The sequence below is a fragment of the Passer domesticus genome, chromosome Z (assembly GCF_036417665.1).
Source record: "Passer domesticus isolate bPasDom1 chromosome Z, bPasDom1.hap1, whole genome shotgun sequence".
NCBI lineage: Eukaryota > Metazoa > Chordata > Aves > Passeriformes > Passeridae > Passer > Passer domesticus.
Window position 1 is genome coordinate 38066160 of NC_087512.1, and position 21803 is coordinate 38087962.

The following is a 21803-nucleotide window of genomic DNA, read 5'->3' on the forward strand; positions in this document are numbered from 1 at the left end:
TCAGTCAAATACCTTTAATGTGAGAGTCCCCCAAAGATATAATCTGAAATGCTGACTCTAGATTTATTTATAAAATTACAATTCAGAAGTAGACACCAGGCAATAAAATGAAAAAAAAAGCTGAAAGAGAAAGGCAAAATGGAGATTAATGTAAAATGTTTATCAAAAATTTCTTTGGTGCATTTATCAGGAAATTCATTAAGACATTATTGAAAATAAGGGAAAGCCTGGTGGTGTAGTTTATTGGGGAAGCAGGGGCAAAAACTATTTATTCTAATCTAATTTATTCTATTCTAATCTTTGTCATAGGGAAACAGGAAGAATCCTACTTTAATTTGTTGCTGGTCCTGCTGAAGCTCTGCTTCTAGTTGCTTCTTCTTTTCACTCTCCTCACACAGTCTCTTCTGTATCTGGGATTGCTGATGCTTCATCTGCGCCACTTTCTGCTCAAGTTCTCTTGCTTCTCTCTCCCTTTGGTTAGATAATGAAGCCAAATTCTTGGTGTCTTGCTGCTTCTTCTGTAAGGTCTGAATGTTCATGTCAAATTTCAGCTTAAGAGCAGGAAAACTTGTAACTAAAATATGACTCAGCTTCATTCTTTATTTCACTGAATTCTTAGGGCCACCAAGATTTGCTAACTTCTGCCCAAACAATCACTTGTTATTACTATAGTTTTGAGCTATCTGGTGAAGTTGGCACAGGCAGAATTAAACATTAAAAGGTACAATTCATGCTTGGCAATACAGTAAAATTACTAAAATCTAGCAGAAACCACAATTCTAGAAAATTTGCAGAGACACAATGGTGTCAGAATGCTGGTGTCTGAATGCTAGGGCCAGAATGCTGGTCCTGAGCTCAAGTCAATAAGCAAACTACCTCTTTCTGTATGGAATTTTCTGACCTGTCATCTAGGACTGAGAGGCACAGAGCACCTAAGCTGGCCCTATACAGAATATTAACTTAGATATAGCAGAACTTAAAAATAGAAGGTCAGCGTCAAACAAATATGCTTGTGTTGGGCATATTGCAAGGCATCTTGCAATGATCTTGCAAGGCATCACAGGGATTTGCTTAGACCTATAATTTATATAGTATTTCCATGAAACATCAATTTTATTTAAGTAATAACTTTGTAATACCCTCTTTTGGATAAATTCCTCTATTGGACTATACACAATGAAGTATGGAAATCTCATATCTCCCAATACTTTCTTAGCCTCTTACATACCAAGAAGGTATTTTATGTATCTAACTAAGTAGGTGTTAACCAGTATTTTGAGTATAACAGTATTAAGTTTCCCACTAGATACTTCAATCTGGCCAGCTTCCAGCGTGTAAAACACGTAAGAATTTTACAGAGTTTAAAGTTCAGACAGTGAGACAGAGATTTTCAAATCTTAATAATCAGATCAGAAATACCTGCACTTTCAACTTGGCTGCCTCCATCTTCTTCTGGCACTCTTTCTGTAACATGACTTTCTCAGGAATATCTCTCAGCTCTTTACTGTCCAGCTCCTCAAGCTGCTTTTGTGTTTCAGCCAGTTCTTTTTTGGCCTGCTCAATTTCTTGCTCCAGTTTACTTATCTTCAAAGAATACTGCCTGCTTACAGACTGAGCATCCTTACCTTAAAGACAGTATATACAATAGTTTAAAACCACCATGATAATCAGTTGAAATGTAATACTCACTTCTGGAGTTGAAATATTACTTACTTTGTTCTGGCTAAGTCAGTAATTTCTGATACATTTTCCAACACTAAAGGAACCTGCGGTTCCCTTCTAAGTCTGAAATGGAGATAAAGAGAGTCCTAAATCTGAACATTTCATGAGTCATCTCATGCCACCAAATAAAGTGCAATCTGAGTGCCAGAGTTAAATTCTTCTGCCTACTTTAGATTTTGGCAAAATGGCTATCCTGTATTTCATATATACATATAAATATATTTTTTTTTCCCCAGAAGTATATGCCATTTATTTATTACTCAACTTTCAGCTTAATAATTAGTATATGATCTTGGATTGTGTTTCTACTCTGTGACTTGTCCTGTTCAGGCAATCTGGGATGACACAGAATCTTTCTCAGACCACCTCAAGAGAAGTTAAATGAAAGAGAAGAGTGTGATTGAAGGGGCTGAGGAAAGAGATCCTTCCTGTCATCACAAGGCTAGTTTCTCTATCAGGACAGATGTGCAAGGGATGTATGCTACCAGGGACACTGATTTTTTCCTTCATCCACTTCTGACTCCCATTTTTCTACTGTTATAGAATATAGAAGATAAAATGATGTCTCTTTTCTCCAATCCCAGACACCATGGCACAAATACACATGTACACAGAGATAGCACTGACCATACATTAAAAATTACACTACTGTTGGATAAAAGCAATAATCGACAAAGCACAAAAAATATTTAACAAACAATCTTCATAGTAGAGTTGGCTGTAATCAAAATTTTCAGTGTGATCATATCAAGTAATTAGCAAAATCTCTGGATTTTTAGGTTGTTAAAAGTATTCTTGTCTAAGATAATTCTGTAAAAACTAAGATATACAGAACTTTATGTGAAAAAGGTTTTCAATGCCTTTCCTTTGTTTCAGAACATCTTGATTCCCTACAGTATCCAGTATTCCAACAGTAGCCAGTTACCTGTTCTTACTAACTCCTTAATAAGTTCCTCTTTCCTTTTGATATTAAGTGCAAGTTCTCTTATTTTTTGCTCAGCCTTAGCAAGTCTCAACTCTGAATTCTTTAACTTCTGCATGTTAAAAACATGGGATTTCTGGAGGCTGTCAATCTCTTCACCTTGAAAAAAACAAAGCAAAATAGAGTTATAAAATCTGGAATAGATGTTGTATTCAAAAGGTAGTGCTCTGCAATATTGACTGTGTGCAGTTCTTCCATATGAAGTACAAGAATCAAAAGGAGAGAAGAAAGCAGGGTATTCTTCCCTGCCATGTGTCTAAACAGGAAAAGAAAGGATGGTATGCACTTGCATTTTTAGGACCCCAAGTCTGAAAAGAATTCCAGAAACCACTTCAGTATTTTTAGTAAGATAATAGCATCCATTTTCTTTCATTTAAGCAGTACTAAAGAGTCATATGTGACTAGCTTTTTGATAAGTGAACTGCTTTCTGACTAGTAGGTATTTCGTAGAGGTTACTAACATATGGTCCAGAATGGGAAAGAAAACCAGAAATTGGAAAACCTACATTGAATTATAACCAAAAAATATTTGTAACAAATGCACATATTTTGCTGGGAAAACTAATTACATGTGCGAGAGACATTATTGCATATTCTGATACTGTACTAAGATTTGCTCTAATGACTTCCATTATACCTGTATTTGTGCCGGTTTGTAGCGCAGATTTATTGGACAAACCAGACTTGTCTATTCGACATTTCATGTCCCTTACATCAGGAAAGAGGCACGGAGAAGAATGATTTTGTGTCCATGTTCGGTTTATGGAACACCTATGAAAGAACAATAAACATGCTACTCTGCAAATACACAGGGATTTCTTTTTCTTTAAGCATCATGCAAAGTAGATGATCTTAACATAGAAGAAGCTCAAACTTACAAAAGCATTTATACCTTCTTCCTCATCCACACCACTGCCCCACACACCATCACCAAATCCTCCAGTCTTCAAGGTAGATTCTCACTCACAAGCAAGGATTGCGCAATCTTTGCTAAACCTACATATATTATAATTAATTTGCAGTATGCCCAGTTGGTCCCAGAGGTTTACTGTAAGTATTGTTACAGATGGTCTCATATAATGGAAGGATTAGGCACTAATACTATCTTTGCTATATATTTTTCTGTAACAAAAGTTAAAGAATAACAAAAAATTACTTATATGAGGTTTTCTCTTTGCTGCCTGTATTGTCTTCCTCTTCACCACTCTGATCAGAGAGGTGGCAGTGAAGGACTTTATCTTGATCTTCTAACTTGCTCAGTATAATCTGCCTGCGAATATGGAATTCTGCCATTATCTGGGCCAGAGACAGGATGGGGGGGCTGGTATACCCCTATCAAAAAGCACACAAAAATAGTGATGGGTAAAAATACTTGCAATAATTTAGCAATTCATTACTCATATTTTAAAAAAATATTTCACTACCTGCGCTTGTAAGCAAAATTACACAGGGTTTCCATAATAACTCTGAATACCTTTGTAACAAAATGTTTTGCAAGAGCTTCGAGGAGTCATTCCAAACGTGAAAGAGGGCACTGATAGCAACTCATTTTCCCATGCCCTCAACATACTGGTAAGAATAATAATTCTTTTTTTATAATGATTTATACTTGAACCCTCAAAACCCCTAGAAAACCAGCTGGGGGGTGAAAACGTGACAGCCATAGCACTAGTAGGTGGAAATTTTAAGCCTAAATATTTTGGATAATTGTGGCATAAACAAATGTTACAAAACCAGTTTTTCAGTGGGAAGTTAAGCAGCAGTATCTGAGAAAGACATATGCTATCATGTCATGTCTAATCATTGGCCTATATTCATTGCAAAGTAGAAGGGTGAAAATCTGGGTACACCTTACCTTTTGGATCTCTGTCTCTGAAGGCAGGTGAAGAGGGTGTAGCAGGTTTTTTGTGACAGGGACACTGTAGAGCCTCCTAGCAAATGCCATGACAGCTGGCCCATCTTCATAAGCACTTGGGAAATCTAAAGCTTTCACATCTGTAAACTTCTCTAATTTCAATTTTAGCTGATCAATTACTATGTGCTGTTCCACCATTTTCTCAATCTCATGGGAAAAAAAAAATAAAGCAAAAGCAAAACTAAGCTCTATATCATATTCACAACTTCTAGTTCCTCATAAAGGTCATGAATCTTGTAAATCACCCACTGACCCAAATTATTGCGCAGGGCACAGGCAAATTCTGGAACAAACTGAGAATTCTATGACATATCATCAGTCTCAGAGCCCCCTTCCCCCCTCCCACTCCCCAGCCCAGTAAAGTTTAGACATATTTTTGTTCAGAAAGACCTACCCAGGTGTCCTGGATTACAGAAAGAGTGCCAATGTAGGGTGTAACCAAATTGAGTATTCTATGCCATTTCTGGCAAATTTTTAATGATGGGTTGTTTGCAGTAGATGCCCAGCTGACACCTCAGGCAACAAGCTGGGTGTTAAATGAGTTAAAGGGAAGAGCCAAACCCTGTGAGGAGGGGAGTATTTCTTTTTCTTCACAAATAACTCTGCATTGCTAACTCCTTCTGGGGAAACACCAGCAGAGTCCCACCGATCCTGAAGGGGTCATCTCTGCCAATGGGCCATAATGGCTCAACAGTGCCACCATAATGGACAGCTGTAACAACTTAGACCAACAAGGATTCCCAAAAATATCCTATGACTTTCAGGATTACATCATTCCCATTGTGCAACTGTCCACCGTGGGAGAGGTGCTGAATACTCTCTCTTGAACCTGACCATACATAACTGGGTTCTTGGAACCCCCATCACCCCTGGACAGATCCAGAGGAGGAGCACCACTTTTGACTACAACCATGCCTTCAACAGGACTGCAATCACCACTTGATAGGACTGTGAGCACCACCTTGGCCAAGAGGATGCCATTTATTTTAATCTTTCTAAATTGTGACTCTGACCTGAAATCTCTCTCAAGGTAACTGTGTGAGTTTCATTTTTCCCACAGCACACCTGGTTTAGTTATGTTAGCCTACCCAGGTATCTAGTGAGAAGTGGATGACATAATTAGGAGCTCATGCTTGCTTTATATGTGTGTTTATGGAGAAATGAGAATTAAACAAATATTTTCAAATTAAACTTATGGTCTCAGTCTCATTAATGAAACATGTATATGGGCTTCCTCTTCCACTTTGTACAATTCCACTTTAAAGATTACTTGCATTAATAAACTAAACATGTACATGATCTCAGGCTCACTTGCTGCTTTTTCTTCCACCCAGCATCAGGTTAGTTGATAATGCTAGTCTGGAGACCTTATCTGCTTCTCCTACAGCATCCTCCATACATTGTTCCAAAGTACTTATGTTATCTAAACTGATTCATCAATAAGGCCAAGATTATATCCATTTTCAACTCACTCTATAATTTTTGATTCTTTTTGAATATGGTTAAAATCTGGCCTAGCAACAACAGGGTAGTTGAAATATAGCTCATGATACCTTCTGTATTCTTCTACTTTGAGTAACTCATTTTTATTCATTCTTTATATTGTCTTAGATTGAAAGTTCCTTCCAAACACAGACAATGCTTTACAAGTTGATATTGTGTTGGAATACAATTATTATTATTATTATTTTATTATTATTATTATTATTATTATTATTAATTTAAATTATTATTATTATTATTCCTATGTCATAGAAAATAGAATATTTGTTATCATATTTCTTATCATTTTGAAAGAAGTAACAGCCAACTGATCCACCTTGAAGCTATTTGTTCCTGATACAATTGCACATACAACGCCACAGTGTAACGCCCATTGCATAAATACATATGTGTATAAACATTTATTACCTCCTACCTCATACCTGCTACTCTAGAAGTCCTTAGTCTATCAGGTACCATTAAATTACATATGCCTGTGAATACAATGTAAAATATTTGACAGAAGCACTTGCTTTACACTGTAAGTTTTTAAATAAAAGTGGCAGTTTAGTAAACTAAATGCCAAAATGGTGCTTGAAAGCTCTCAAGCTTCCCTCCTGTCTCTGATGCTGGAAGAAATTTATATCTACACTGTGACAGCTACGTTGTATCCTCTAAAATTTATTTAAGCATTATCACAGTATAAATTGACACTATGGTCTGCAGGCTAAAAAAGAAAATCTAGCCAGAAGTGACAGAAAAGAAAGTGATAGAAGAAGAAGAAGATCATTACTAGTTTACTTACCTTGAATGCACGGACTCTCCCAAGCCATCAGAAAGGAAAAGGAAAAAGGAGAAAAAGTATAAGAAGGAGAAGAGCACTAGCTATCCATGTTTATGACTTTCTCTTTTAAAAATTCCTATAATAAATTATCTGTAATCCACATGTCTGGCAACACCATCAGAATATTAACTACTCTGTGTGCAGTCTTCTCAACCTTGAAATGTTATGTACATACTAGCCACTGTAATTTCATTAACAAATTCAAGATCTACAGAAGGAAAGAGGCAAGCAGTCTCTTTATCATTACCTCACTTTCCACTGTGTCACTCAGTTGGATGGAATTCTGTCTTATAAAGATTAATTCTTAATAAAGCTATAACAAAATAAGTATCTATACAACTTTTCAATTAAAGCATTCTATAGGATCCATATAGTCTTTTTCCAATTCTAAAGAATCTTTCAAAGTCTTTCAAATCCTAATCTATTAATTGTCCTGAAACTTCTTAACGATGATACAAATCTGGGGAGAGGGTTGTGTCTTATGCTTCAGGAAGCATGGAGAGCAGGAATGGTTCACTTCAAGTTATGCAGGAGGCTTCTAGCACAGCTAGGTTCATATACTGTCTCCAGGAATCACATTATTGTGATAGATCCACTAGAAGAACCCAACTCATTCTATGAAACAGCTCTAATTAAAACAAAATGTCCCCAGTATTGATTGGTAATAAGTAACAAAAATTCCGAGGGACCTGTTGAATGCATTCACATGGTGGAAGGATGGCTCTATGCAGATAAATGTGTACCAGTGGAAAAGTACCTGCAATCTTTGTGTTTCTTGAGCCTCCTTTAAAAATTCCTGTTGTTCTTTCTTTTCTTGTAGTAATGTCTTTATCTGATTCTGCAGTATCTGCATTTCATGATTCTTCTGGCTAAACAGTTCTTCATCCATGACTAGTACCTGCTAGATAATAAAAGAAAAGTTCAGTTGGGCAAAAGGGACATTATTATTCCTACAACTGGAATATTAATCAAAATAAAACCTCATTTATTGTTAAAAGACATGATCAGAACTGCAAAGTCTTGAGGTATGTATAGCAAATTTTCTAAGTGGTTTTCTGCAGTTTCTAGTAGCTATTTCTTCACCTCTGTTTCATCTATTGATTTTGTTCTGACAAGTTTTATTCTTCCCAATGAGATAATGTACTCACAACCAAACCTAATTTATTGAAGTATATATTAAATTAAATTATTCTCTTTAGTATGCTGTTACGTGTAGCTACAAAATCACAGCATCTTGTGATTGATATACTTCTCTAATGAAAACAATAAGAACAGCTGTCCTCAATCTGCAACTTGGATAACAGTTTAAAGATTAAAGAAAACACAAGAATGCTTGTTCATATGTTCTTGTGAATGAACTTATACTGACTGATGGAGACTTCCACATGTTGTTAGTCTTCTAGAAAGCCTGCAGAAACCAAAGATAAAGTATTGAAACATTACATCAACCCACAAACCTTCTCATTCCTGCTCTTCCTATTTTTTTCTCCAAGAGTCCTGGTAGTGGACATATTACTGAGTTAGCTACAGTCCGGTATTTTAGTATCATGTAAGATAGCATTATCCAAGCAACAACAGCTGCTAGCAAAGAAATAAGTATGTGCAGACAAGAATAGGTCCTCAACTAGTTATTCTACTAGTTATTAAATCTGTCAATATACAAGCTCTGCTCTGGAGTCTGTAGCGTTTCATTTATTTTAGCCTTTCTCTAACCATCTCTTCCTGGCTGTGGATGGCATACTCCCTGGGGAAGGGAGTTTAAGCTAAGTTTAAGCTCAGCTTTTACACTGTTTTGAACCTGGGAAACAGAGGTTTAAAACAAGCCACAGAAGAAAATCAAGAAGGAAGAAAAAAGCTGTGATTTAGATTGCTTGAGAACAAAGAAAAGAAAATATTTGTTTATGCAATTGCCTGATAACAATCTATAGCTTTATCAGTTTGGCTGCAAACTTAAAAACGGGTTGATGATACAAAATTCTAACTTACTGGAGCACTGTCTCCTTCCACATATGACAAACTCAAATTAGTTTTTCTGAGGTATTCATCTGGCATCAGAACTTCACTCAGATTCCAACTGGCGGACAGTTGTTTTAAGTAATAAAATTAATTTTTATTTGAGATTATTTTAACTGTACAATAACCTGCATTTCTTTTGTTTCGATGTTCACAGTCAACATTTTAAGGCAGCACATCCAATAAAAGTACTTCCTAAATGTATTATGGGGATGTTTTCAAAAATAATTATTTATTTGATCATGTGTCAGTTCTGTCAGGAGGCATGCTCGCAGAAGGCTGAGAGCTCTTCTCTCCATAGGTCATCTCTAAGATTATTATCTGCTGTGAGAGAAACAGCTAATCAGCACTAGCAATATGACTGAATCCTCACGGGATAGCTGCATGCTAAGACTCCCAGAGGTTCTGAAATTTTCACCTTATTTGGAAAACCATAAAGAAGTATGATGCCACCAAAAAGAAAAAGTTGTTGTTTAACACAAAAGCCAATGTTAGAAAGTGATTAGACAAAGAAATCTTCAAACTGTTTAGAAACTCTGTTAGCTAAAGGCATGGTAATGGAAAAGGAAATACAGGAGGTTTTATGAGACCATAGCTGAAGAAATACAGTTTAGGAAATTGCTAAGAGATAAGAGATGAGACTCTAACTTTGTAATATTAGACAGACTAGCATATTACATACATAGTATTAGATAACATTAGACAAGAGTTGCAAAACTTAGTCCCTGGGTTATCTGTAAATTCACTGATATCTTTGAAAACATCTGTATTATAATTACATCTGTAATGCTTCTGACAGAGTAATATCTTCCCAGGATTCAAAACAATTTCTGGGTTCACAGGACAGCTGCTGAGGGTATGCAACTAAGTACACACTTCCAAGAGAATGGAAAGTTCTCTTTCTCTCTCTCTTTTTCTCTTTCTGTCTTTCTCTTATTTTTCCCCCTAACTAAGGGGAAAACTAACTTACCTAAATAAGTACACTCCCTCACTTCCAAGCCCCCAGTCCCAAGGAAGAGTAAAAGAAAGAAAACTGGTGGGTCAAGACAGAAGTTGTTCAGTAAGTGAATGTGAAGTGAAAGAACAGAGAAAATAACACAAGTAATGCAAAGGTAGTTAATTAATGCAAAACCAATCATTCTGTGCCTCCAAAGGGTAGACTGTTGCCCATTAGCTCCTGCGCAAAAAGACTGATAACATAACTAAATCCTTCTCCTCACCCTTTCAGTTTCTGAGTACATCATATGATGTGAAATCTCTCTCTGGTTGACTTGTGTCATCTGCCTGGTTGTGCTCCTCCTGTCCCTGGGCACACCTGCCTATCTATTCACTGGTGTCACAGACAGAGAGAGTCGTTCCCTTGATGCTGTGCAAACACTCCACAGGAAGACCCGAAACACTGGTGTTTTATCAGAATTGTACTAGTCAGAAATGTAAAACATGGCACCCTGCAAGCATTTATGAAGAAAATTAACTCCATCCCGGTCAGATGTAGTACAACACCCATTTCATATTCCACACCATTTATGTCATGCTCAAGCCCCACACTATCCAATACAACCTTATTAACCATCCTTTCTTCCCTTCTCATCCTTTGACTTATGCACAGATATCACTCCTTTAGTCTATAGACCACTCCTGTAAAATACCCATAAAACGTCCACTGAGTTTAGTCCATGATGTGGGTTCTATCTGGTTACAGTGATCACTCAGGACAGGAGCCCAGGCTATGCTACAAGAATAGTTGTATGATTCTACAACAGACCAGCACAGTCCTTCCATGGTGTCAGAGACTGAAATGTTGTAACAGCTTAAACATTGTCAAAACAATTTTTTGCCTGTTATGGCAAAACTGTACAACAAAGCTGCATAACCAAAGCCCAGAGTGAATGTGCCTCCTGACTGAAACTCTGTGAGTTAAACTGACTAAGGCTATTTGAGAGAAGAAAAGTGAAAAAAAAAAAGAAATTGGTTAAAGCACCTCAGGCCTGGGAAGTAATGGATAAGGCTGGGAGACCATTCACAGAAGAACCAAGCCCAGTGGGTTCAGGGTGGAGGCATAGCCCCAGGCTTATCTGTTGCCAGGTTTGCAGAAACTCCTCCCACCCACCAAAGAGTCGGGGAGGAGGCTTTCAAGTGCATGTGAAAACCTCTGGTCAGAGGCAGTGAACACCCATCCTCTGCTATGCAGACTAGCTCAGCAGTGGGACCCCCCAACCCAGGAAAGTCAAATCTATGGGATAATCACATGATGGGGAGCTAAAGGGGCATCAAAGTACATCAAAGGCCCTGTGCCAGAGGACTGTTCATGATACAACTTACCCAAAGTCTTTCAAGTGTCAAACATGGCCCCCATCTCAGGGGAGACACCTGGGCATTCTCACCAGGCCCAAATGTATACAAATCCATTGGATACTATGCTTTGGGCAGGGGACCCTCACCACCACAAGACCAGATGGAGAGGATCTATGAGACATCATTAAGATCCATGGAGGGGTGGTAAGTTTCTACTTAATCTGTCTTTGTCATTCTTCCTTTTTCCTTCCCTTCCCTTCCCTTCCCTTCCCTTCCCTTCCCTTCCCTCCCCTTCCCTCCCCTCCCCTTCCCTTCCCTTCCCTTCCCTTCCCTTCCCTTCCCTTCCCTTCCCTTCCCTTCCCTTCCCTTCCCTTCCCTTCCCTTCCCTTCCCTTCCCTCCCCTCCCCTTCCCTTCCCTCCCCTTCCCTTCCCTTCCCTTCCCTTCCCTTCCCTTCCCTTCCCTTCCCTTCCCTTCCCTTCCCTTCCCTTCCCTTCCCTTCCCTTCCCTTCCCTTCCCTTCCCTTCCCTTCCCTTCCCTTCCCTTCCCTTCCCTTCCCTTCCCTTCCCTTCCCTTCCCTTCCCTTCCCTTCCCTTCCCTTCCCTTCCCTTCCCTTCCCTTCCCTTCCCTTCCCTTCCCTTCCCTTCCCTTCCCTTCCCTTCCCTTCCCTTCCCTTCCCTTCCCTTCCCTTCCCTTCCCTTCCCTTCCCTTCCCTCCCCTTCCCTCCCCTTCCTTCCCCTTCGCCTTCCCCTTCCCCTCTTTTATTGCTTAATAAAATTTATCCATTTTTAGGTATTGACATAAAACCTTGTTTGGTTTTAATCTCATTTCAGGGACAAATCAAACCTCAGAATTCTTTCTGTTTTATTCACTGAGAGTTCTCTTTGATCCTTTGTGACTAGACCAGATTGTAACAGATGGTAGAAGCATGGGGTTCAAACCCACAGAGCTGTAAGTCCACTGAATCAGTATCAGAAAGAGGAAAGGGTCTGCTGCATCTCAGGAATTGGTTGACAGCAACTGGAACAGTAATCTTCCTGGAAGACCCTTTTAAACCACTGCCTCTTCCCCCTTTATGTACAGACTGCTTTATGTGCAAAGTTCCAGGACCAAAGTAGGTGCACCACCCCACTTCTCATGTGCTTTTCACAGTCATGCAGACAGAACTGTAGGGTGGGATTTGTCCTGGGCCCATGGTACCCTTTCCCTTAAGCAGAGGAATTCCTGGTCATGGTAGCCAATATGCTGGCCTGACCAAGCAAGGGGGTAAAGAGATTATCCACATTATCTTTTGAGTTGCTAGACGTTGTGTAACAATCTTTCCACAGCTGAGATGCAGGCCCATATCAAGGAGAGGGAATTAAGATTTTCAGTAAATCTCTAGGGCTGGCAAACTGTCTGTACAAAGTTGGTGCCACAGAGTCAGCCTAATTCAGCCTTACTAGGTTGCTGTCATATGATGTCTGTGTGCTTTGTACAGACTTCAGCCACTCAGACTGTGTGCATTGTACACTGTTCGGATCTTTCTAGGCCTGATTATTGTCCATGTCACTGAAGATCACCTCCACCACCTCTAATTCCCTCAAACATTAAATATATTCCTCTGTGACAGTCCACATGCCTCACTGGATGACAATATCTTCCTTAAGAGAGTACTTTGTCCTCATGCTCAATAGGACTCACCTCTGGAACCTGGAGGTGGCTGACCTGCTTCCAATCCCTCTGTCAGTCCCACAATCCCTAGCAAAGAATCCCAGATGCTCTGCTCCCCTACCTTTTAGTTCCAGACTGTTAGCCCTACTATTCCAACTCTGAAGCAACCAGGTAGCAATTAGCTCATCTTGTCAGGCAAAATCTTTATTCATTATCTTGCAGCTAGGTCATGGGTAGGGACCAGGTAGCTTCCGCTTCTCATGATTTCTGTCTCTCCTTTCCGATCCTGCTGTGGAAGAGGCTGTCGGCTCTGATTCTTCCTCTCTCCTCCTCTGAGCAGGAGCTGCTTCTTCTCTTATTAACTTGATGTCTGCTTCCACTGTTTCTCTACTACAAGATCAGCTATTATAGTTGAGGGTTCAGTCTCTGGTTTAGTGTCTCTGTGGCCTCAGACCAAGACATGTTCTCAGTCTCAGACCACCACAAGCCTGTTTGTGGGCTTTTAGACCACAACCTCTTGCATTTCTAAGGGCACTAGATACTGACTTTATAGGCATGGGGCAATCCAACACAGCTATAGAAGTCACCTTCACTCCTTCAAATAAGGTATTAGTTTGATGGGTTAATGAGCCTGTTCAGATAGGAAATCACAAGCTGTCAGAGACAGCAATGGCCTTGTGCTCCTGCCCAACTCCTCCCATACATACTGACACCCCAGCGACCAATCACCTTAGTGCATGTTCCTGCCATGCTCAAACCATGTGGCAACCCCAAATACCTGTTTAACCTTATCAAAGGTGGGATCACAACACATCAGTATGAACAATCTGATTACATAAGGATACTGAAGGAACTCAGAAGCCACTACATCAAGGCTATAAAAAACTGTCCTGGAGGAGAGGAAAGGATAGGTGCCACTTTTTCCCCCTCTCTCCACAACATGTCTCTCAGAGAAGAAGAGGGGAAAAGTATAGTTGCTGATTTTATCCATGAGGTGGTTCTTGGAGTACTGGGACATCCACAATGTAAAACCAAAGTACCAGATTAGGCTGATGGCCAGTGGTTTTGTCATAGCTCTCCCAAGCAAAGGAAAACAAAGTGATAAAGAGCAAACAAACCAGCAAAATCTGAAAACAGTCATTAATGATTCTTGGAGGCTGTTGTACAGCTAGAAAGGAATCAAGCATCTAAATATTCAAGGACACATACAAATCAGCACCCAAAGCAAATATGCAGCTTCAGGACCTGCAACAGTCATTAAACATCTCAACAAACAGGTATTAACAAGTTTATTCTAGCACACTATAATAAAATCTGTTACTATCTTGAAAGCCTTGAGCCACAGGTTGGGTTCCAAAAGAGACTGTTGTGGGTTACCCCAGTAGGTAGCTAAGCACACAGGGCTATCTTTTCACTTCCCCCTACCCCCATCTCCTAGGAGGAGAGAGGAAGAGCAAAAGGGAAAGTGAAAGCAAGAAAATTTGTGAGTCAAGATAGAAACTGATCAGTAAGTGATGATGAAGTGAAAGAGAGATAGAAAATAAAAGATGATGCAAAAGCTATCACCCACAACCTCCCAAGACAGACTAATGCTCAGCCAGTTTTGGGCAAAATACAGGTAAGTCTCCCTAAACCTTCTCCTCTCCCTTTTTATTGCTGAGCATCCCATTATGTGGTATGAAATCTCTCTGATTAATTCAGGTCATCTGCTTTGTTTCATGTTTATGACTCCAACTATTCATGCATCCTCCAATCTATTTACTGGGGGGGTGCAGGCAGAAAAACAGAAGGCCTGTCACTGTACAAAACACCATTCAGCAAGAGCAAAAACATTACTGTCTTATTATCATTGTATTGGTCACAAATCTAAAACGCAGCACCCTCAGAGATGCTATACAGAAAACTAACTCCACCTCAGCCAGAAGACCTAGCATACTAGCACAGCTAACACCAAATATCTAACAGATAAAACAGCTCAGCCTCAAGAATAATCTTGAAACTGACTAGAGAAAATATAACATTACTTCACTTATCTCTGTTGTCACTGACTGTGTATTCAAACATCCATTACAAAACACCTATGTCCCAGAGATTACCCAAATTAAATTCTACAAAGCTGTAAATGAAATTTAATTGTACAAATTAAGTACAGGTGACAATTTTATCCATCCTTCAAAATATAGTTCAAATTTTGGCAGATTTGACTTTTTTACTTAGTCATTTAAATAAACAGCTTATAATTAAATACCTGGCATTTCTTTAGTTCCCTCTTCAGCTGAAGAATTGTAATGTGATGTGGTACTGGGCTGGTCTCAGTCCCTGTGTCAGTCTCCTGGATGGTGAGAGCTTCCTTCCTTACTTTCTGTACCATAGTGATCCAGCTCTGCAACCTGTCCCGCTGACTTCTTCTTAAGCTAACATCATCATTCAAATCAACTAGAAAAGGTAAGGCTTCATCTACACAATTTCTGTAACTGAAATATTGAACCTGAAGGCGAGTGAGCTGCTCCTCAAGTGAACTGACACGGGCTTTTTCTTCATTTAAGTCGTGTAAATGCTGATTATTGTCCTGCTGGCTCTGCAAAGCTTCCCGAAGCAATCTGATTTCAAGTTCCATTTCATCAATTCGCTCTTTTTCTGGGTTGTAATTTACTACTGGTTTATTTCTAATGTTTTTTGCTCTGTTGGCATATTTGAGGGAATTTAAAGATTCATCAAAGTCCATTGAGGATGGACTTATACATGTTATCATAACAGTCTTGGCATTTCCTCCAAGGGAGTCTTTCAGAATACGAGTGATTTTAGCATCCCTGTATGGAATATGCACACTTTTCCTTTTTGGGTCTCCAAGGGCACTGATGACATTTCCCAAGGCCAAGAGACCACTATTGATCTGAACTGATTCTTTGAAGCGTTCACCGGTATTTCCAGTCTTTGCTACCCTTTCTGATCCTGCCAAATCCACAAAATGAAACTTTGAAGCGATCGGATCCTGTGCAGCATTCTGATACTCTGCAGACTGCTTCTGATGAATACTGATGGTAAAAATGGCATGAGATCGACTAGAGTGCTCATTCATCTGTGTTGTGCCTGTGTGACGAGCTGCATTGCCACTTTCCAGCAGGCTTATCACTTCATCTGCACATTCTACTTGGAATTCCTTAGCACCAACAATCACTTCAAATACCAAACCAGATGAAAGTAAGAATAATTTAATAAATTCTAAATAGCAATAGTTTACAATGGTAGTTCTTCAGCAATAGTTTACAGCAATAACTACAATAATGTATTAGAGAAACATATAAGCCTGCTATGGCTATAGCAGGTCATAGCATATGGCTATAGAAATAGAAGATACAATATGTGAAAAGCATAAGGTACAACATATCTGAAACCTGCAGATATTTCATGTAGGGGTCTATCGTGCCATTTGAAACAGTATCTTAGACACAAGACACAACTCATTTACACATTGCACACTGCACATTACCTTTACAATTTACAGTGTGGTGCTACCTAGAAAAAGTATGAGCAAAATCAGCTCAAAGGATATTCTGCCAGTTTAAAAAAAACCCTAAGAACTATAAAGTTTCTAGTAAAAATTATTCCAAGCCTAAGAAAAGAATTTCTGTTCTGAATAGTGCAGATAGTTGGGCCTTTGGGACAGGTATCTTTTAGTAATCTAATAAAGTGTAAGTGTACTTCTACCAAGTACTCTTACTAATCATCTTTTTTATCATGTTTTTCTTTTAATGAGAAATGGAAAATGTCCTATCACAATAAGCTGACTCTAACTGTACTGAAGGAAATAAATAATTTAAAATATATTGTGGGATCCTTTTGAAGTAATGATATTGTCTGCAAGATTTGTGCTGAACTAGTGCTTTCTCCCAGCTACAGACAAAAAACCCATGACAGCTTAATATAGCAGTTTAATAATAATAGAGTAAACACAACAATTAGAATATAAAGGAAAAAAATCCAAACCTAAAACAGGTTAGATACTTTCAGAATTAAATACCTCTGAAGTGGATTCTTCTAGAATTTTCATGGGGTGAACAGGATACCTACAGGGCAAGTGTTAACCTCAAAGCCTCTAAAAATATCTACTTCCCCTCCTCTTAATGAAGTGGTCTCTTCCACTCATTTCATTGTAAAAGGGGAGCAAATATAATTGACTTAACAATCGTAATTTTGAAGGAAGAAGATATGGTTTAATCTTAAAATATTTATTCAAGTGAATAATTGCACACTATTTTGTTTCTAGACAGAGCTTTCAGAAACATTGTGTTATTTACTTTACCATAGTGTTATTTACTTTACCATAGTGTTATTTACTTTACCATCCAGCACAATAAACATCTATATTGCTCACAGGCATTCTAAACCCCAAACTGCTTCCAAACAGCTAAACTGAGCTTATGATCTGAAACTTTATTTTCCTTTTATTCATTAGTAGTGAATAAGCACTTTCAAGAGAAAGCAAGAATAATTTGGACACAAACTGAAACCCAAAACACCAAATTTGAAAGCTGGAATCCTACCTGTATTTCCCTTCTCATCTTCTCGAATATGTAGATCTTTCACAGAGGTCTCCAAATCCAACAAATCTCGAAGTTCTTCCTTGTAAACCTCTATATAGGATACCTTCACACGGAAGTTAATATTACGATGCTCAGAAATATGATGAAATAATTCCTGAATAGCCCGTGGGATTATGCCCCTTTCATCCACTGCAACTGATGCTAAAATATAAGCACAAATGTCACAGAGAACTGCAGTCATTCTGTCACATAAATTACAAAGACTGACATTTGAGAGAAGCCTGTGATATTTAGTATGCAACACACTGAAGAATCTGAAGAGGTCATTGTTCACAAGGATTTTTGTAGGTTTTTTTGTGTGTGTGTCAGAAGTTTTGTTTGCATCCAGTACTAGGATTGAAATTTAAGTTCTAAATGACATGCTTTAATAGTGATGAAAGTTATGAAAAAGATGGATTCTGCTTTAGAATTATACTGCTCAGAGTACAGGTTTCTTATTTATCCCTACTCAATATGGTTAGCAATGAGATCTCAATGATTTGAGAAACTATGAATTCTACTTATATAAAGCAAAATCATCAGTAACATAGTGAGAAGATTTATGACCAACATTAACAATAATTTCCTATTTTTTCATAGGCATGGAACACTGGTGCCAAACTCTACTTTTAAAAAAAAAATATTCAGCATAGGACATTGTTTCCATTAATAATCTGTTTTCTTTATCCACGACTCTGGAAGACGTTTGCCTATGAGACAATACCAAGAATCTTTTTCACCAAAAAACTAACGGGTTGTTCACATCTAACTATTAATTTAGTAAATTTATTCATTAAACTAAAAGGGTGTAATTGCAAGGCTATGATCAGCCTTAGACTGTAACGTCCACTACCAAAACAATTTAGTTAGCAATAGTATTTATAGGGACATTGAATAACTACTAGGGAAGGGAATAGAAATGAAGTTCCAACAGTAAGCAGAAGAGGCCAATGGTACCAGGTTGTACCATTGTGTGGGGTCCTGCCCTTGAGTCACAACAATCCCCTTAAGCACTACAGGTTGGGTGGGGTCAGAGTGGCTAGAAAGATGCTCAGCCAGAAAGGACCTGAGGGCGCTGGTTGACAGCCGCTGATCACGGGCTAGCCTGTGCCCAAGTGGCCAAGAAGGTCAATGGCATCCTGACCAATACCAGCAACAGTGTGGGCGGCAGGACCAGGGCAGAGATTGTCGCCCTGTGCTGGGCACTGGTGAGGTCACACCTCGAGTGCTGAGTTCAGCTCTGGGCCTGTCACTCTAAGAAGGACATTGAGGAGCTGGAGTGTGTCCAGAGAAGGGCAACAGCGCTGAGGTACAGTCTGGAGCACAAGTCCTGTGAGGAGCAGCTGAGGGAGCTGGGGTTGTTTAAGCTGGAGAAAAGCAGACTCAGGATAGACTGCATTGCTCTCTACCAGCACCTGACAGGAGGGTGTAACTGGCGCGAGGGGGGGTCAGTCTCCTCTCCCACATAAAAAGTGAGAGAACAAGAAGAAATGACCTCAGGTTGCACCTGGGGAGGTTTAGATTGGATATTAGGAAAAATTTCTTCACTGGTGGTCAACCAATGGAATGGGCCTGGTTGTCGACCTGGAAATGCAGAGTTAACGGCTGGACTTTTAAGATTTTAGGTGTCTTTTCCAAGCTACACAGTTCTGTGACCCTATGACTCTAAATAAAAGGAAGATTCTACCAAGATATTTACAATACTCTATATACATTTGGAAACATGAAATCATAAATTTCTCTGATGTCACAACAAATCTAACACAGAATGAGCAAGTAAACAATTAAGTGCCCAATGAAAACATTTTCAAGGCAAGATAAATGTAGTAAAAATTTTAAAAAACACTATATTTCAGAAGAAAAAGTTCTAAGTTGCATGTCACAATGTGGAATGTGAAAAAACACTTAACAAATTAGGTTTTTCTTAGACATTTTTGGTATAGTCTAATTTATAGAGACATTTTTAGAACTTTAAGTATCACATAAACTTTGGAAGTTTTGGGTTTTTTTAACTACATGTTTTTGCCTTGGTCCTTAAAATTATGCAGCATTATCTGCTATGTAATAAACATTTAACTTGCAGAAATGCACCCTCTACTGATTAAAAAAATTCCAAAACCCAAAAATCTTTCTATAACCTACCAATGTGATCACCACCGATGGTGTAAGTCTTCCCAGAACCAGTCTGTCCATACGCAAACACTGTAGCATTGTATCCTTCAATCAGAGACACTAGAAGAGGCTTAATACAAACAGCATAAACTTCTTCTTGGGTTGAGTTTTTGCCAAATACAAAATCAAAAGTGAAGACATGGTCCTTTCCAATGATAACTTGTTTAGCATTTGGGACTAATCTGACACACACTTGGTGGTTTTGAAGTATTTCTTTGGAAAGCAAAGGTCTGACTCGGACTGCAACTTTAACTGGGATCTCCTCCATGCCAGACTCCACCCTTGTGCTTCCCTCTCAGTATTCACATTGTCAAGAAGAAATCTGTTACCACAGCTCTGTTCACCTCTCTTAGTTGTCTGCAACTAAGAAAAAAAAGTTTTTCATGTTATGTAATACAAAAGAATGTATCCCCTGAAGTGAAAAATTGAGATTTCCTAAGGAACATGTAAGCACCATTACAATCTTGAAAACTACCTGATATAAATGCAGCTCTATTAGTAACTATATAATCAATTAATAAATTATGTTTACATCTATTAATTTCCGGGTTAGCAGACTTAAGTCTGAAAGTTGACTGATTTCCTATTTTAATATAACACAGTCATACAAAGTAACAATATTGTAAGAGTTTTAATAAACACTGTTGATAAAGTAAAGGCTTACAATGGATCCTCTCATTTCCATGCTCCTGCATTCATATTCCATAGGCAACACAAATCAGTCAAACAAAACCTTTTTCTCCAGAAGTTGTATATACATACATGTTTTAATACCCTCTTCCACTTATCAAGCACCAAACATTTCTAACTCAACAAGCACAAAGAAGTGTGGTTTTAAAAGTATCTATTTACTACATGTAGAGCATTCCTCTGATTTCGATCTGAAACTTTAGGCACATATGTAATTATGTTTTAGTAATTATCATTTTAGCATACATGGTTCCTTATACTGCCTGGTGCATATTCAGTCTTACAGCATAGGCAGTGCACAGTAGCACACTTGTAAATATTAAGGAATTGCCTTTCTTTATAGCTGTTTTTCACTAGAATTCAAAAATCTGCATGGGATTCCGCGCACATATTTTCCATTGTTGTTGCTAACTCTGAGATTTTTTGTCATGCAAGGTAAAGTTTGCTGAACTTCCTGCTCTCACACACATTGTCTTCAAGGAAGCTGTGTTACTGAACTGGCAGAAATCAGCTAAGCTCCCAGAATTCAAGTTTGTTGAAAACTAATAGCTTAAAACAGTGTTATCTCACAGCAGCAAAGAGAAAAGCTTTTGCATTTAATCTTCCTCCTCTTAATTTGAGGACTTTGCTGAACTTTGAAAAAAGAAAAGCCCCATTTTATTGACTGAGCACAAGAACAAATAAGCAAAGCATGAGAATGACTTGTATCATTAGGGACAGGGCAAGCAGAAACAGACACATAAACCTACGGACTACAGATTAAAAACACATTTTGATTGATAATTGAGTTTAGTTACCTGGGTGCATTATTTCTTTTTTGCCCCCTAGCAAGTGCTGCTAGGGTGCAAAAAAGGAAATGCCAACAAGGAAATGCCAACATTTCCTACCCTCTTTTTAAAGTCATATTCATAAACAAGCAAATTAACAAACCACGTCCCGGGTGTGGGAGGGAAACTGTATTTCCTAGAATCTATTTTCTAAAAAAGCGGGAATAAGAAACACATGAAAGGTATACATCAAGGCTAGAGAGATAGGCGGGTGTCGACGCCCGCGGCTGCCGTAAGGCAGAGGCAAACATACAGGCGGCCTCCTCGCTTGCAGGGATGCTCTGAGCGCGGCCCAGCGGATTTTCCGTGTTTGCAACCTCTCCAAACCTGAGGAGCAGCCGGGATCGTATCACGCGGGAGCGTCGGGAGCCGCGGAGCCGAGCCGAGCCGGGCCGAGCCGGGCCCGGGCCGCAGCGAGGGCAGCGGCCGGCGGCGGCGGGCGGCCCGCGCTGTTCGCGGCCCCTCGCTAGGCAACGGCCGCCATGGCCGCGCGCCGCGCGCGCAGCGCCCCCCGCGGCGGGACGAGCGCGGCTGGCGGCCCGCCCGCCCTGCTCCCCGCCCCGGCCGCTCCCTGCGGGAAGGACGGAGGCGCTGGAGCGTGTCCAGAGAAGTGCAGCGCAGCTGAGG

At 39.3% G+C, this 21803-nt stretch overlaps 1 protein-coding gene across 2 annotated transcripts in view; it reads right to left on the bottom strand.

Annotated features, from left to right (window-relative positions):
• The window catches only part of KIF27 (kinesin family member 27), a 31570-nt gene extending 9912 nt beyond the window's left edge, over nt 1-21658 (bottom strand). For both annotated transcript variants that reach the window (XM_064402847.1, XM_064402846.1), the window contains exons 1-11: nt 21430-21658; nt 19630-20022; nt 17449-17649; nt 15153-16081; nt 7703-7846; nt 4560-4766; nt 3861-4036; nt 3342-3475; nt 2648-2803; nt 1420-1625; nt 330-527 (exon numbers count right to left, since the gene is read on the bottom strand). In XM_064402847.1, coding sequence (XP_064258917.1) covers nt 330-527; nt 1420-1625; nt 2648-2803; nt 3342-3475; nt 3861-4036; nt 4560-4766; nt 7703-7846; nt 15153-16081; nt 17449-17649; nt 19630-19927 — 2649 coding nt within the window. In that variant the 5' untranslated portion in view covers nt 19928-20022; nt 21430-21658. The remainder of the gene's footprint in view (nt 1-329; nt 528-1419; nt 1626-2647; nt 2804-3341; nt 3476-3860; nt 4037-4559; nt 4767-7702; nt 7847-15152; nt 16082-17448; nt 17650-19629; nt 20023-21429) is intronic.
• Nucleotides 21659-21803: the final 145 nt, after the last annotated feature.